Source organism: Canis aureus, chromosome 16, assembly GCF_053574225.1.
Source record: "Canis aureus isolate CA01 chromosome 16, VMU_Caureus_v.1.0, whole genome shotgun sequence".
NCBI lineage: Eukaryota > Metazoa > Chordata > Mammalia > Carnivora > Canidae > Canis > Canis aureus.
This window is the reverse complement of record NC_135626.1, coordinates 26,726,616-26,740,674: the sequence shown is the minus strand read 5'-3', so window position 1 is coordinate 26,740,674 and position 14,059 is coordinate 26,726,616. Positions and strand designations below refer to the sequence as shown.

Sequence of the window (14,059 nt, the reverse complement as noted above, 5' to 3'; positions counted from 1 at the left end):
ATATGCTAACATTTTTCTGTGTAGGATAAAATGTGAGAGAAATTTTAACCAAGATTATTTTTTTAACATCCAGTCTGAAATCTATAACTATTTTGAAGTTCAAAGATGTAAAACCTAGAATTCCAAAACTTACATATTTCACATATGAATAGGAACACTGCTAAAAATAGAATCCTGAAGACCTAGTTTTAAACCTAGAGTTTTTAAGATTTTTTTTTATTTTCAATGGACTGATATCTTTTAACTGTGGTTAAAAGGAAAACACAAACCTCTCATTAGAAATGGATTGGAAATGAAGATTGTTTTATTTCTAATGTCTTTTCCTTTTCTTTACAGGAGGAGAATTATTTATGCAGTTAGAAAGAGAGGGAATATTTATGGAAGACACAGCCTGGTAAGTGAAATTTTTTGGTTGCCTGGATTCAGGTAATTGATTCGTATAATTAAAAGCAAAGCCCTCTCCCCACTGTGGGCAGCTAAATGATTCAATAAATTGTTCTGGAGCCAGTCACTCAGGAGTTCAAGGGGGAGAAGCTCTTTGGGATGGGGCAGCTTTTGGAGGTCACATCATTCCTTTGCCCCCAGGCCTTGGGTGGAACGCTCTTCACCAGGAACGCCAGTTCCTAACAGAACCATTCTCACTGGGGCTTTCTTTCCTTGAATTGGTAAGCTGCCTGCCTTGGCTGTGGGTGAGTGTGGTTTTCCGGTGAAACTTTATGTCTGGAACAATGGAAAGTATCAGAAATCATCTCCTCTTTTTTTTTAGACTTTCCAGTTCCCAAGGTGCAGTCTTAGGGAGGTGATAAGCCGGCACACATCATCTGTGGATTGATTCTATGGCCAGGATGGGATCTACCCTTATATTTCTTAAGATGGCATCTGCTTCAAATTAAAAATATACACATCCTTTTGTGAGATGACAGTATTGGGTAACAATAAATCAGTTTATCCTACACATTAATTGAATAGAAAACACTTAAATGTTTTTTCTACCTTAATTACCAAACTGCATTCCATTGTTTAATTTCAGGCCTTTTCTAACACAGAAGCTGCATTTAAGAGCCTTAGGGATGAAGTGCCCTTTTTTGGAGGAGGCTCTCTGAGCCCTGTTGGAGGCTGTATTTGTGGTCCTGCTGGCTGTGAAACTGCCTCAGTCCTCTAGGACACACCCTCTCCATCCTGGAGTAATCTGCAGGATTGCAACATTGTTATGCAGCCAGTATTGCAGTACCTTGTGCTTTTCGAATCCAGACAGGGTTGACTCAGCCCTTTATTCTTTTGAGGTAGATAAATTTGAGTGTCACACAGTTTATAGTTGTGGGCTGGCTGGCAAGAGGGAGGGCAGATACTGTGGGCATGAACTGTATATATGCAGCTATATTAAGGGATGAGCGGGCTTCTAAGGGTCAGGTTATTTATAAGGTATCTTTTGAAACTAAGACTTGATCTCTGAGAATAAGGAAGTTCCTATGTCCTGTGGGAGTTTAAAATTGGGGGTGGGTGGGAGAAATTTGCTTTGCTCTGAATGACTATTGGCCTAATTCCTATATAGACAGAACAAAAACCAGTGGTAGTTTGGCATATTCTGGACTTTGCAATTACCAGTATGTTCTGATGGTGAAATAAAACATTTTATAGTTTCACTAAATTAGTGAAACATAAATGTCTTCACGCCTTTTGGCAGCATCTTATGCCATCTCTCTCCCCCATACCCACCCCCATCCCCACTAATTTGGTCTTTGGTGCATGTCTATTTCTTTCAAGGAATTTTGCTCCATACATAAACTGCTTTGAGTATATTACTCTTTTTAATTTTATTAAATCACTTTTGTTTCCAGCTTTTACTTGGCAGAAATCTCCATGGCTTTGGGGCATTTACATCAAAAGGGGATCATCTACAGAGACCTGAAGCCGGAGAATATCATGCTTAATCACCAAGGTGGAGATATATACTGTATACAATTTTATAGTAGATAATCATCTTAAAATCCTCCCACACAGGTCATGATCATTTTCAAAGCCCCATAGTCATGTATCTATTATTATACATTCTTCCTTCAGAACTTATGGCATCATAATACTTGCTGAGATTTAGGTATTTAGATATTTATGATTGATGAGATTAAAGGGAGTTAGGAATAACCGTGCACTCAGCTGTGTTTTTCGGTTTAATCCTTGCTCTTTATAGCTTGTCATTCTTTTGAAATCTTTACATAATATCTGGTGAGCCAAAAGCCAGTCCAAACTTTAATTTTGGTTTGTTCCTTAAATTGGAAAGTAAATCTTAACCCTATAAATTGAGTTTTAATGATAAAGTACATAAGTATTAGAAGCAGTGCTTTTTATGATAAATTTTATTAATGCTGTAAAAAAGGATTAGAATTGAACCAAAATATTTGATGTAGCCTTGGAAAGAAAATGTTTAGTAGGCATCAGTTTATTCTTGCTGTTTGTAACAACAGACATAAAGATCAGAAAGGCTAATATTCTGTATAGCTGTAGGTAGGGCCGACTGAATCTGGATTACATCTTCATGCTACTATAGATAGTTTGATTTATGCAAGAGTAATCTGGGCTAGATAGACTTCACAATTCACTCATACCCCAAAGGAACAACCAGCCAACTAGGTTATCCGGGTGCTGGTAGCAGTTGCTGATCCTTTGATGTCTGCAAATTGATACATGATGTATTTAAGGGTTTTAAATTTTTGGACAGGAAGTAGTGTGAACAACTAACGTTAGTATGAATACATTTCAAAATGTGCTTTCTTTTTTTTTTTGTTTTTTTGTTTTTTTGTTTTTTAGGAGAAATGCTATACTTAACCAAGTACATCATGGGAATCTATGTATCTCTCTCCCTCCCAGTTCTGCTCCCATCCCCCCAAACCTGGATTCTGATTTTGAACTCTAAGGCAAAGGATAGACTAGGGAAGTGACTAGTTAACTTCTTTGATCCATTAGCTTAACTGTGTCAGGTGGTTCTGTGAAAATAAAGGTCATATTTTTTGTCAATAAAGTACACATTTACATTTGTATCAATAGGCCATTGCCTTTTCTTTTCTCTGAAATAAACTTGGAATAGTAGGGTCCCTGGGGTGGCTGAACCACTGGATATCTAATAACAGTTCAGTAAGGCTAAACTTGTTCTTTGTTTTGTGTAAGGTGGTGAGTTTTTCACTTCCTGGATAAGAGATGGTGGTCCCACGCCATAGCAATTTGATTTCTTTTTCTGAACTGGCAGTATTGGCAGAATAAGCTAACTTGTTATAGTGACTTTCTGAGACCATTTTTAAAACTGCCCAGTTGGAGTTCACTGTGGTGAAAGGTTATATATTTGAAGTACAGTGTCACACCTTTAAAAGGTGCACCATATCTTTACAAGGATTTGTGTACTTAAACAAGACTTTCAAGAATTTTTCTTGAAAGGGCTTGCTTTCTCAGGTGGAGGATTCCTTTTTTTTATTTTTATTTTTTTAAGATTTTACTTATTTATTCATGAGAGACAGAGAGAGGCAGAGACACAGGCAGAGGGAGAAGCAGGCTCCATGCAGGGAGCCCGATACGGCGCTCGATCTCAGGTCTCCAGGATTGCGCCCTGGGCTGATGGCGGCACTAAACTGCCGAGCCACCCGGGCTGCCCCTGGTGGAGGATTCTAAGTATATGTGAAGCTAGAGTCTTGGAGCAGCTGTTTTAATTTTTTCTCTATTTTCTCTTTACTTTATAGATTATATTGTTGAAAAATGACTCTGTGGTAGCTTTAAAAAGTTAGCATCCCATTTTATGGGTGGCACCTTGCTAGTTTGTATCTTCAAAAAATATTTAAGGCAGAAAATTGAAGGATAGATTATTGTATTGTATGATACATTCAAACACTGCACATGCTTAGAATTCTCAGAATAACTGTGCTATGATCTTCCATTGTAGGTCATGTGAAACTAACAGACTTTGGACTATGCAAAGAATCTATTCATGATGGAACGGTCACACACACATTTTGTGGAACAATAGAATACATGTGAGCTGCATGTTGAAAGAAATATAAGTGGTTTTGGGGGGTAATAGCTAACATTTACCTGGTTTATGTAATAGGGTGCTGTATTTTCTGTAGTACCATTTGGCTCTGTATATTGTTTTTAAACTTCTAATTCAGATGATATGCAAATGGTGAATTTTTTAGGCATGTTATTTTTCTCATTGTAGGGCCCCTGAGATCTTGATGAGAAGCGGCCACAATCGTGCTGTGGATTGGTGGAGTTTGGGAGCATTAATGTATGACATGCTGACTGGAGCAGTAGGTGCACAGTTAAAAGCTGCATGTATTATGGTCTGTGCTGAGTAGTTATTAAATCATATGGCAAGAGACCTTTCCTGTGCTTTTTAAAAATGTTACTGATGGAGTTATTTTTAAAAAATTAACACTAGTAATGCTTTATTGTTAGCAGTATGGGCTCCTATACTTTTAAAAACTTTTTTGTTTAAATGATCTGTCATGTCAATCCTGTGAAATAGGTAAAAATAGATACTGCCCTTATTTTATAAAAGGAGAAAGTAAAGCATAACGTGGCTCATTTATTATCACATTAATAATGTGTTAATAATGAAAACCCAGTTTCTTCTGAGATGTTGCTATTCTGTCCTGTTGCTTAAAAACTAGATCTTTGGGACACCTGGGTGGCTCAGCGGTTAAGCGTCTGCCTTTGGCTCAGAGTGTAATCCTGGGTCCGGGGATCAAGTCCCACATCGGAGCCTGCTTCTCCCTCTGCCTGTGTCTCTGCCTGTCTCTCTTTGTGTCTCTCATGAATAAATAAGTAAAATCTTAAAAAAAAAAAAAAAAAAAAAAAAAAAACCTACATAGATCTTTAGCAGTCAGCCCATATCACAGGCTACATTTCTGATCTCTGTGCATAACTGATTCAGGAAATGGATAATTTTATTTTTTATATGCTAATTTTTCTCACTCTCTTCTACTCCTAGCCTCCGTTTACTGGGGAGAATAGAAAGAAAACAATTGACAAAATCCTCAAATGTAAACTCAATTTGCCTCCCTACCTCACACAAGAAGCCAGAGATCTGCTTAAAAAGGTAGGGCATGAAATGATAAGCCTCAACTACTAGGATTTAAGTAAATAGAGTTGAGCATACATTTTGAATAAAAAATCATACACATATATTAAACAAAAAAGCCTACAGTTTTTGCAGGTAAAGTACAAGTTTGTTTGCTTAAAGATTTTCTTTCCTTTTTATTCCCAACCAGTTTTTAGTAGTAATTAGTAAAGCCTATTTTCTCAAAATAGACGAGCAAATTCTATAAGTAAAAAATAATCACTTTGACTAAGGTTCATCAGTTGTTTTTTTTTTTTCCTCCCTAAAGCTGCTGAAAAGAAATGCTGCTTCTCGGCTTGGAGCTGGTCCTGGAGATGCTGGAGAAGTTCAAGTAGGGATTGGCCTTTTTGGTGGTTTGAGGGAAAGAGAATGCTAATTATATGTGTTTGTGTCGGTTGTATGTAGTTTAAAGTATAGCTTATTTTGTGGGGCATATGGGGACTCAATCGGCTACGCATCTGACTCTTGGTTTTGGCTCAGGTCATGATCTCAGCGTCTTGAGATTGAGCCCTGTGTTGGGCTCCATGCTCAGCGTGGAGTCACCTTGAGAGATTCTGTCTCCCTCTCCCTCCACTTCTCCAGTGAATGCTTTCTTTCTCTCTCAAATAAATAAATAAATAAAATCTAAAAAATAAGTAGTATAGTTTATTTTATGATTTGTAATTTCAAACAGTTAATTTGTCAATCCAGTGAAGTCAATTCCCCTTGACTTTTCTTCCTGTTCTTTTTTTCCTAGGCTCATCCATTCTTCAGGCATATTAACTGGGAAGAACTGCTGGCTCGGAAGGTGGAGCCACCCTTTAAACCTCTGTTGGTATGTATACATGAAAGCATATAATTTGAAGGACCTGGTACTTTCTCAGAATAGGAGAATCTTAGAGTATTCAAAAACATTATATTTACAATTCAGAAAACTTTTCACAATCCTTAATTCTGTGCAGTCTTTTCAAGGACTACTGCCAGCAGCAATTGATGACTGTATTACCTATTTTTAAGTTGGTTGCCTTAGACAAATATTTCAAGTAACTGAAACTTTTTTACTTTGCTTAATTCAACCCTATTGTATTTTTGTGGGATATAATTTTTTCCTCTTATTTTTATTCTTTAAGTTTTATTTATTTAAGTAATCTGCATCCTACATGGGGCTCGATCTCATGACCCCAAGATCAAGAGTCCCATGTTCTTCTGACTGAGCCAGCCAGATGCCCCTATTTTATTTTTGATTTTGAATTGAAGTTTAGTTGACATATAATAATATGTAAGTTTTGGGTAAGCAGCATAGTGATATAACAGTTACATACATAACAAAATGCTCACCAAGGTAAGTTGGTTACCCTCTGATTCAACCCTATTTTTAATTTGATTTTCTGGGAATTTTTTCCTTCAAAATACATCATATATGTGTATTAGTTTGCTAGGGTTGCTGTAACAAAGTACCACAAACTAGGTGGCTTACACAGCAGTAGTTCGTTATAATTCTGGAGACTAGATGTCCAAGGTCAAGGTGTTGACAGGCTTAGTTCATTAGGAAGATTGTGAGATAGCTTCTGTTCCACTCTGTGCCTCTCCTAGCTTCTGGAGGTTTGCTACCAATCTTTGGCATTCCGTGGCACATCACCTGATCTCTGCTTTTATGTTTGCATTTTCCTTTTGTGCAGATCTGCGTCCATATTTTCCCATTTTATCAGGACACCAGTCATACTAGATTAGGATCTTCCCTACTCTAGAATGACCTCATCTTAACTAATTAAATCTGCGGTGAGGGCAGCCCTGGTGGCGCAGCAGTTTAGCGCCGCCTGCAGCCCGGGGTTTGATCCTGGGGACCCTGGATTGAGTCCCACATCGGGCTCCCTGCATGGAGCCTGCTTCTCCCTCTGCCTGTGCCTCTGCCTCTCTCTCTCTCTGTGTCTCTATGAATAAATTAAAAAAAAAAAAAAAAAACTGTTAAATCTTCAGTGACCCTCATTCAAATTAGGTTTTATTCTAAGGTACTTGGAGTTAGAGCTTCAACACATGAATGTTGAGGGGGACACAACTCAAACCATAACAATAAGCATAACAATAGGGATCCCTGGGTGGCGCAGCGGTTTGGCGCCTGCCTTTGGCCCAGGGCGCGATCCTGGAGACCCGGGATCGGATCCCACGTCAGGCTCCCGGTGCATGGAGCCTGCTTCTCCCTCTGCCTCTCTCTCCTCTCTCTCTCTCTCTCTCTCTCTCTCTCTGTGATTATCATAAATAAATAAAAATTAAAAAAAAAAAAAAGCATAACAATATGTTTATGAGTAAATTAGTTGGTGTGTTAGTTCTTGTCTTTCTTCCACCTCAGAATTTGAGAAAATACAGCTTTTCTTTTCTTTTATTTTCGTTTTTTATTGAAGTTTGGTTTGCCAGCATATAGTATAATACACAGTGCTTGAAAAAAAAAAAAAATAATACCCAGTGTTCATCCTATCAAGTGCCCCCCTCAGTGCCTGTCACTCACTTACCCCAACCCCCTGCCAACCTCCCCCTCCTCAACACTTGTTCGTTTCCCCGGGTTGAGTCAACTCTCATGGTTTGTCTCCCTCTCTAATTTTTCCCACTCAGTTTCCTTCTTTTCCCTTATAATCCCTTTCACTATTTCTTATATTCCACATGTGAGTGAAACCATATGATGATTGTCCTTCTCTGATTGACTTACTTCACTCAGGATAATACCCTCCAGTTCCATCCACGTTGAAGCAAATGGTGGGTATTTGTCCTTTGTAATGGCTGAGTAATATTCCATTGTATATATAGACCACATCTTCTTTATCCATTCATCTGTTGAAGGACATCATAGCTCCTTCCACAGTTTGGCTCTTGTGGACATTGCTGCTATAAACATTGGGGTGCAGTGTCCCAGCATTTCATTACATCTGTATCTTTGGGGTAAATACCCAGCAGTGCAATTGCTGGATCATGGGTAGCTCTGTTTTTAACTCTTTGAGGAACCTCCACACTGTTTTCTAGAGTGGCTGTACCAGTTCACATTCCCACCAACAGTGCACGATGGTTCCCCCTTCTCCATATCCTCTCCAACATTTGTTGTTTTCTGTCTTGTTAATTTTCACCAATCTCACTGGTGTGAGGTGGTAGTTTGTTTTTCTGTTTCTTGGGATGAAGGTGGAGGAGGAGGAAAATGATAATTTGGTCCTGGAGTACAAGGTGACTTGCTTTAGAATTTTTACATATATTAGGACGCCTAGGTGGCTCAGCAGTTGAGTGTCTGCCTTTGGCTCAGGGCATAATCCCGGAGTCCCGGGATCAAGTCCCACACTAGGCTTCCTGCATGGAGCCTGCTTCTTCCTCTGCCTGTGTCTCTGCTTCTCTGTCTCTCTCATGAATGAATAAAATCTTAAAAAAAAAAAATTTTATATATATAATTGTAAGGAGGCTAATTAACCCTTATGTATCAACTGTCCAGCTTGTCAGGTCATCTTGTTTAAATATAAACAGAACTGGAAAAAAAAAAAAAAAAAGGGCAGCCCTGGTGGCTCAGCAGTTCAGCGCCTGCCTTCAGCCCAGGGTGCAATCCTAGAGTCCCAGGATCGAGTCCCATGTCAGGCTCCCTGCATGGAGCCTGCTTCTCCCTCTGTGTCTGTGCCTCTCTTTCTCTCTCTCTCTCTCTGTATCTCATGAATAAATAAATAAAATCTTTAAAAACAAATAAATAAAAATAGAACTGCTAGCTATTGTCACAACTAAAAAGCTGACATTTCAATAAATTAAAAAAAAAAAAATGACATTTTCCCACTTTGTTTGCTTTTTCCCCCTGTTGGTTTGTTTCAGTAAGGATTCAGTCAAGGTGTATACAGTTTGTTTATTGTATTTTTTATGTCTCTTTCCATCTGTAGATACCCCCTCTCAATTCTTCTCCTGAGTACTTAACTGAAGAAACTAGAGGGTTCTGTCCTGTAGGGTTCCTAACATCTTGATTTTGCTGATTTTATTTTATTTTTAAAAAAGATTTTATTTATTTATTCACGAGAGACACACACACACAGAGAGGCAGAGACACAGGGAGAGGGAGAAGCAGGCTCCATGCAGGGAGCCTGACATAGGACTTAATCTCAGGTCTCCAGGATCACGCCCTGGCCTGAAGGCGGTGCTAAACTGCTGAGCCACCTGGGCTGCCCCAATTTTGTTGATTTTAAAACCCCATAGTGTCATTGACCATATGGTGTAATTAGTTCCCTGTATTTAGATTTTGATTTAGATAGTAGTATTTAGATTTAGAGAATTAATCTGATTGAGATAAAACTTTTGATGTTATATATTTTGGTCAGGAGGCATAATGTATGTATTTGTATTTTTTTTTAGTGATGTTAGTGGTCATTGATCATTGCCTACATTGGTGATTCTTAGCTAAGGTCAATTTGGTAAGGTTTGGAGACAAGTTATCACCACTTGAGGAGGAGATGCTACTGGTTTGCAGTGGGTAGAGGCCAGAGATGCTGATATACATCCTCTGTTACACAGGATAGGCCCCTACAACAAGAGTTACCAAGCCCGAAATATCAGTAGCGCTGAGAATGAGAAACCCTGGCCTAGCTTGAAGATTGTTAGGGGTTTGCAAAATTCTTATTCTAATACTATTATTAATTCTTCATTAGTGAATTTTTCCCTAAAAAGAAACTTAGATTGTTCATACAGGAAAGGCAGGATAAATGTTTGTTTCCTTCCCAGTTTTCAAAATAATAAATTAGTTCTTTAACATCTTCCAAAATTGACCAATGAATTCTGTAATTTTTTTAAAAGTATAATTATGAACTTATGCTTTTGAATATATTCGTGTTTTAATCCATTGCAGTAATTTTTGCTGATGCTTAGTTTTTATCATCTTTGGATACTGGGTGCTTCTTCATGTTGGTTCCCTGGCTCTTTTGACATGACCACAAAGTCTTATGTTGTATCAGGGAGAAGGAATTAAAGAAACAGATGTAGTGGTTAAATTTAGGTGATGTTTTTCATAAGCAAATAGACTCATACAGAGTAGAATACCATTTTTGCTCCTTGAGAAATCTGTAGTCAGATGAAATAATAGAAGAAACTTCAGAGCATTTTATAAATGTGTTTTGTGTTGAAACTCTGCTTCAATAGTTTTTCAGGTTTATCATACACCTGCAGTAGTCAACTAAGCAAATTATCTCTACTAGAAAATTTAGCCAGTGGACTAGGCACACTGAAGCTTTTTAAGTGGGAAAGACTGACATTCAAAATTTTTTTTTAAATGGTGTGTACTAATAAAAATCTACTTTAATATGTTTAAAATTTGAAGATGTAATTTGACCTTTGAAACTTCCCACCTATATTTATTCTTTAGTCTGTGCCTGCTAAGACTATTCTGAGATTTTATTATAGTCAAACCCTGTGAAGAGTTCTAGCTAGAGCCTTCTCTAATGCAAGTAATGGCATTTGGTTGATATGTATAATATAGACTATTCATCATTTTCTAATTTTGTTTTTCACAAAGCAATCTGAAGAGGATGTGAGTCAGTTTGATTCAAAGTTTACACGTCAGACACCTGTTGACAGCCCAGATGACTCAACTCTCAGTGAAAGTGCCAACCAGGTCTTTTTGGTAAGTGAAAGAATTTCCATGTAGCCATGAGAAAATCAAGTATGATGGACCCTTTTCAATAAGAAAATTCAGTTTACTTGCTTTGCGGTTGATACAGATAACTTGAGATACTATTTTTAATTTAGTTATATTTAACGTTTTTTAAGTTTTCTAATTGCTAAGTTAGAAAATTGATTCTCATGATCCAGTATCCATTTCAGCAGTTAGAGTAGGACTATATAATTCTTTGGAGTATATGATTCCTTTTTTAGATAGGCCATTGACTTAAAATGATGTTTGACTCAGTATCTCAATTGGAAGTCACACTATTATAACCATAGGAGAAGAGCTCACTATAACTATTCTATTCCTGAGATAGCTACAGATTTTTGGTACATGTAGTATAACTTTGTAGGGGATTTTTAACCTGTTGATTGTGAATATTTGACATCAAAATATATTGACTGGTTCATAGGAAACAGTAGTAGATTTATTTTCATTGTGGAAGTATCTGTATTGATTTGTACCTTGTCTCCTCAAATAGAAAAGCAAAGCTGAGGCACCTGGGTGACTCAATTGGTTGGTCATCTGCCTTCAACTCAGGTCATGATCCCAGGGTCTTGGGTTCGAGCCCCACATTAGGGTCCCTGCTCCATGGGTCTACTTCTCCCTTTCCCTCTGCCTGCCACTCCCCCTGCTTTCCCTCTCTTTGTCAAATAAATAAATAAAATCTTAAAAAAAGAAAAAAATCAAAGCTTTTAGATTTTTTTAAATCTTTTTTTTTAGAGATTGTAGACTTTGATAACAAAAACCTCATTTTTTTCCTTTGTTACTTGGCATTATCCTTTGTCATTTCTTTTTAGACTACCTCTAGGGAGAATGGAATATGGAGAAAATAATAATTTGGAAGTTGGGTTTTTTCCCCCTCTTATTTCTGAGTTCACTAGATTTGTCACTAATTCTCAATTTTTTTTATACTATTCACATTATAATACATAATAGTGTTGTAGTCTTTTGGGGCAGAGGGTAAGTTCTAAAGTTAGCATGGAATGGAGAAATTGTGTAAAATTAGTCTTAAATCACCATAGTACAGTATAGTTTTGAGGAAATTTTGAATAATAATTTTATAAATGTATGATTATATAGTGATATGAGTAGAGCACATATGCAAAATATAATTTTACAATATTCTCAATTTACATAAGGGATGAAATATGAATGAATGTTGTTAAGTTTATGTCTACATGAAGCAAAATCATTGTATACTCCTTAGCAAAATCTCTCATGTTCTGTTAGTGAAGTATTCATGATTCATTTTAATTCTTGCATAGCTTTCTTTATTTTCTCTTGTGATACAGAATTTTGTTTTCTACTGATGTGGAGTTTATAGCTTTGATTTAACATAGAGGTCAGGCAGCCCCGGTGGCACAGCGGTTTAGCACGGCCTGCAGCCCTGGGTGTGATCCTGTAGACCCAGGATCGAGTCCCACATCGGGCTCCTTGCATGGAGCCTGCTTCTCCCTCTGCCTGTATCTCTGCCTCTCTCTCTCTCTCTGTGTCTCTCATGAATAAATAAATAAAATCTTTAAAAAAAATAACATAGAGGTCTTTTCCTCAGTTGGGCATTGCAAAGTTTCAACTAGTTTGACAATTTTGCCCCCATAAAAAAGTCTAGATATATCTTACCTTGCTATAAGGAAATCTAGAGTCATGGTGGCAAAAGTTATATAACTAAGCCTTCATTGCCAGTTAAACTTTTCATAATTACTTAAACTGGCCAAATAATAAACACAAGAATAATTCATTTGTTAGGTTATAGACAGAATTCTTTATGTAAAGTGGATCCCTAAAAATTAATAAAAAATAGTAACATCCCACTTACATGCAGATTGTGATCAGAGCAACTTCAGTTCAATAATTATTTAAATTCCTATCACAGAATTAAAGGAAATTCAAAGCTGAAGAAGGCACAGCCTGGTCCTCTTGGTAGTTATGGCTTTAGCCCACTAGACTGTGGGGAAATGGCTTCTAAAGTCCACATATACCTGTCACAAAGAATATGCATGGCAGATTTGCACCTCACTCTTTAGGACTTCACCCGGAGGCTTTGGCTATAACTCATAATGGCTATTCATAGGTGACTATAATAGTAAATTGAAGGGAAGTTAGGTGGAGGACTGATTGTTAAAGGGATAAACATTGACAGCAAGAGGGACAGTTGGGTGGCTCAGTGGTTGAGCATTTGCCATCGGCTCAGGGTGTGATCCCAGGGTCCTGGGATCGAGTTCTGCATCAAGCTTCCCACAGGTAGCCTGCTTCCCTCTCTGCCTCTGTGTGTCTCTCATGAATTAAAAAAAAAAATCTTTAAAAACATTGACAGCAAGAGAAATGACACCTGGTAGCTGGATAGCAAGGCCTAAGAAAGAACTAAAGCTAACAAAACTGCCTAATTGCCTATTACAATTGAGGGTTTTCACAATGCTGAGGGTTTTCCCTCATACATTCAAGAAAATACCAAATCTATCCAATCATTGGTATAAAACCAGAGAGATCACACATGCTAAGTTGGAGAATTCTCTTTTTACTAGGGTGTGATGAGAAACTAGGATGTGATAATCTTAGTTGCTTGTGTTCATGTAGCTAGAAACACTAGAATTTTCTTTGCATTCCTCTTGGTATTTAATATCTTAACATAGAGCCTAAATTTTCCTGTTTTGTTCAACTCCTTTCAACACAGTGTGGAATATTGTTTGTTGGCATATGGGGCTCAGTAGAATTCTGTCTTCTTGAGGTCTGTGCCTCAAGAAATGGTTGGAAAGAATCTAACTGGTATGAAATGAGATTGAGGAGATGGGAGTATAAGAGTGGTGATTTAGGTGTGCATTGTTGTTTTGGTGTGTCAGACTGAAACCACATTTTCTTGATGTATATGACACAGTGCCATTCTGTAGTCTACAATTACTATCTTTCAGGGTTTTACATATGTGGCTCCATCTGTACTTGAAAGTGTGAAAGAAAAATTTTCCTTTGAACCAAAAATCCGATCACCTCGAAGATTTATTGGCAGCCCACGAACACCTGTCAGGTATTCAGACTTTGTTATTCTTTTTTTTTTTTTTTTTTTTTTTTTAACCTAGAAGAGTATGCTTAAGAAATTTATGCCAGGTTACATAAATAAAAGATCTGTCATATTCTCTTTGGTTGACATAAGCACAGCATCTCCATCTTATTGTATGCTATATATACTTTCCCTCCTGTGAAAATTGCTGCACTGGCAAATGTCTTCCTTACCCATTCATTCAACATTTATTGTGTACCAGGGACTGTGTTGCATAATGGGGGTACATGATGAGCATAGGAATTGCCCTTGTTCT

At 37.5% G+C, this 14,059-nt stretch overlaps 1 protein-coding gene across 3 annotated transcripts in view; it reads left to right on the top strand.

The window, feature by feature from the left end:
- RPS6KB1 (ribosomal protein S6 kinase B1) overlaps positions 1-14,059 on the top strand; it is a 38,300-nt gene that overhangs the window by 22,666 nt on the left and 1,575 nt on the right. For all 3 annotated transcript variants that reach the window (XM_077852405.1, XM_077852406.1, XM_077852407.1), the window contains exons 6-14: positions 337-394; positions 1,839-1,939; positions 3,926-4,016; positions 4,202-4,292; positions 4,976-5,083; positions 5,373-5,435; positions 5,841-5,918; positions 10,599-10,706; positions 13,658-13,770. In XM_077852405.1, the coding sequence (XP_077708531.1) occupies positions 337-394; positions 1,839-1,939; positions 3,926-4,016; positions 4,202-4,292; positions 4,976-5,083; positions 5,373-5,435; positions 5,841-5,918; positions 10,599-10,706; positions 13,658-13,770 (811 nt within the window). The remainder of the gene's footprint in view (positions 1-336; positions 395-1,838; positions 1,940-3,925; positions 4,017-4,201; positions 4,293-4,975; positions 5,084-5,372; positions 5,436-5,840; positions 5,919-10,598; positions 10,707-13,657; positions 13,771-14,059) is intronic.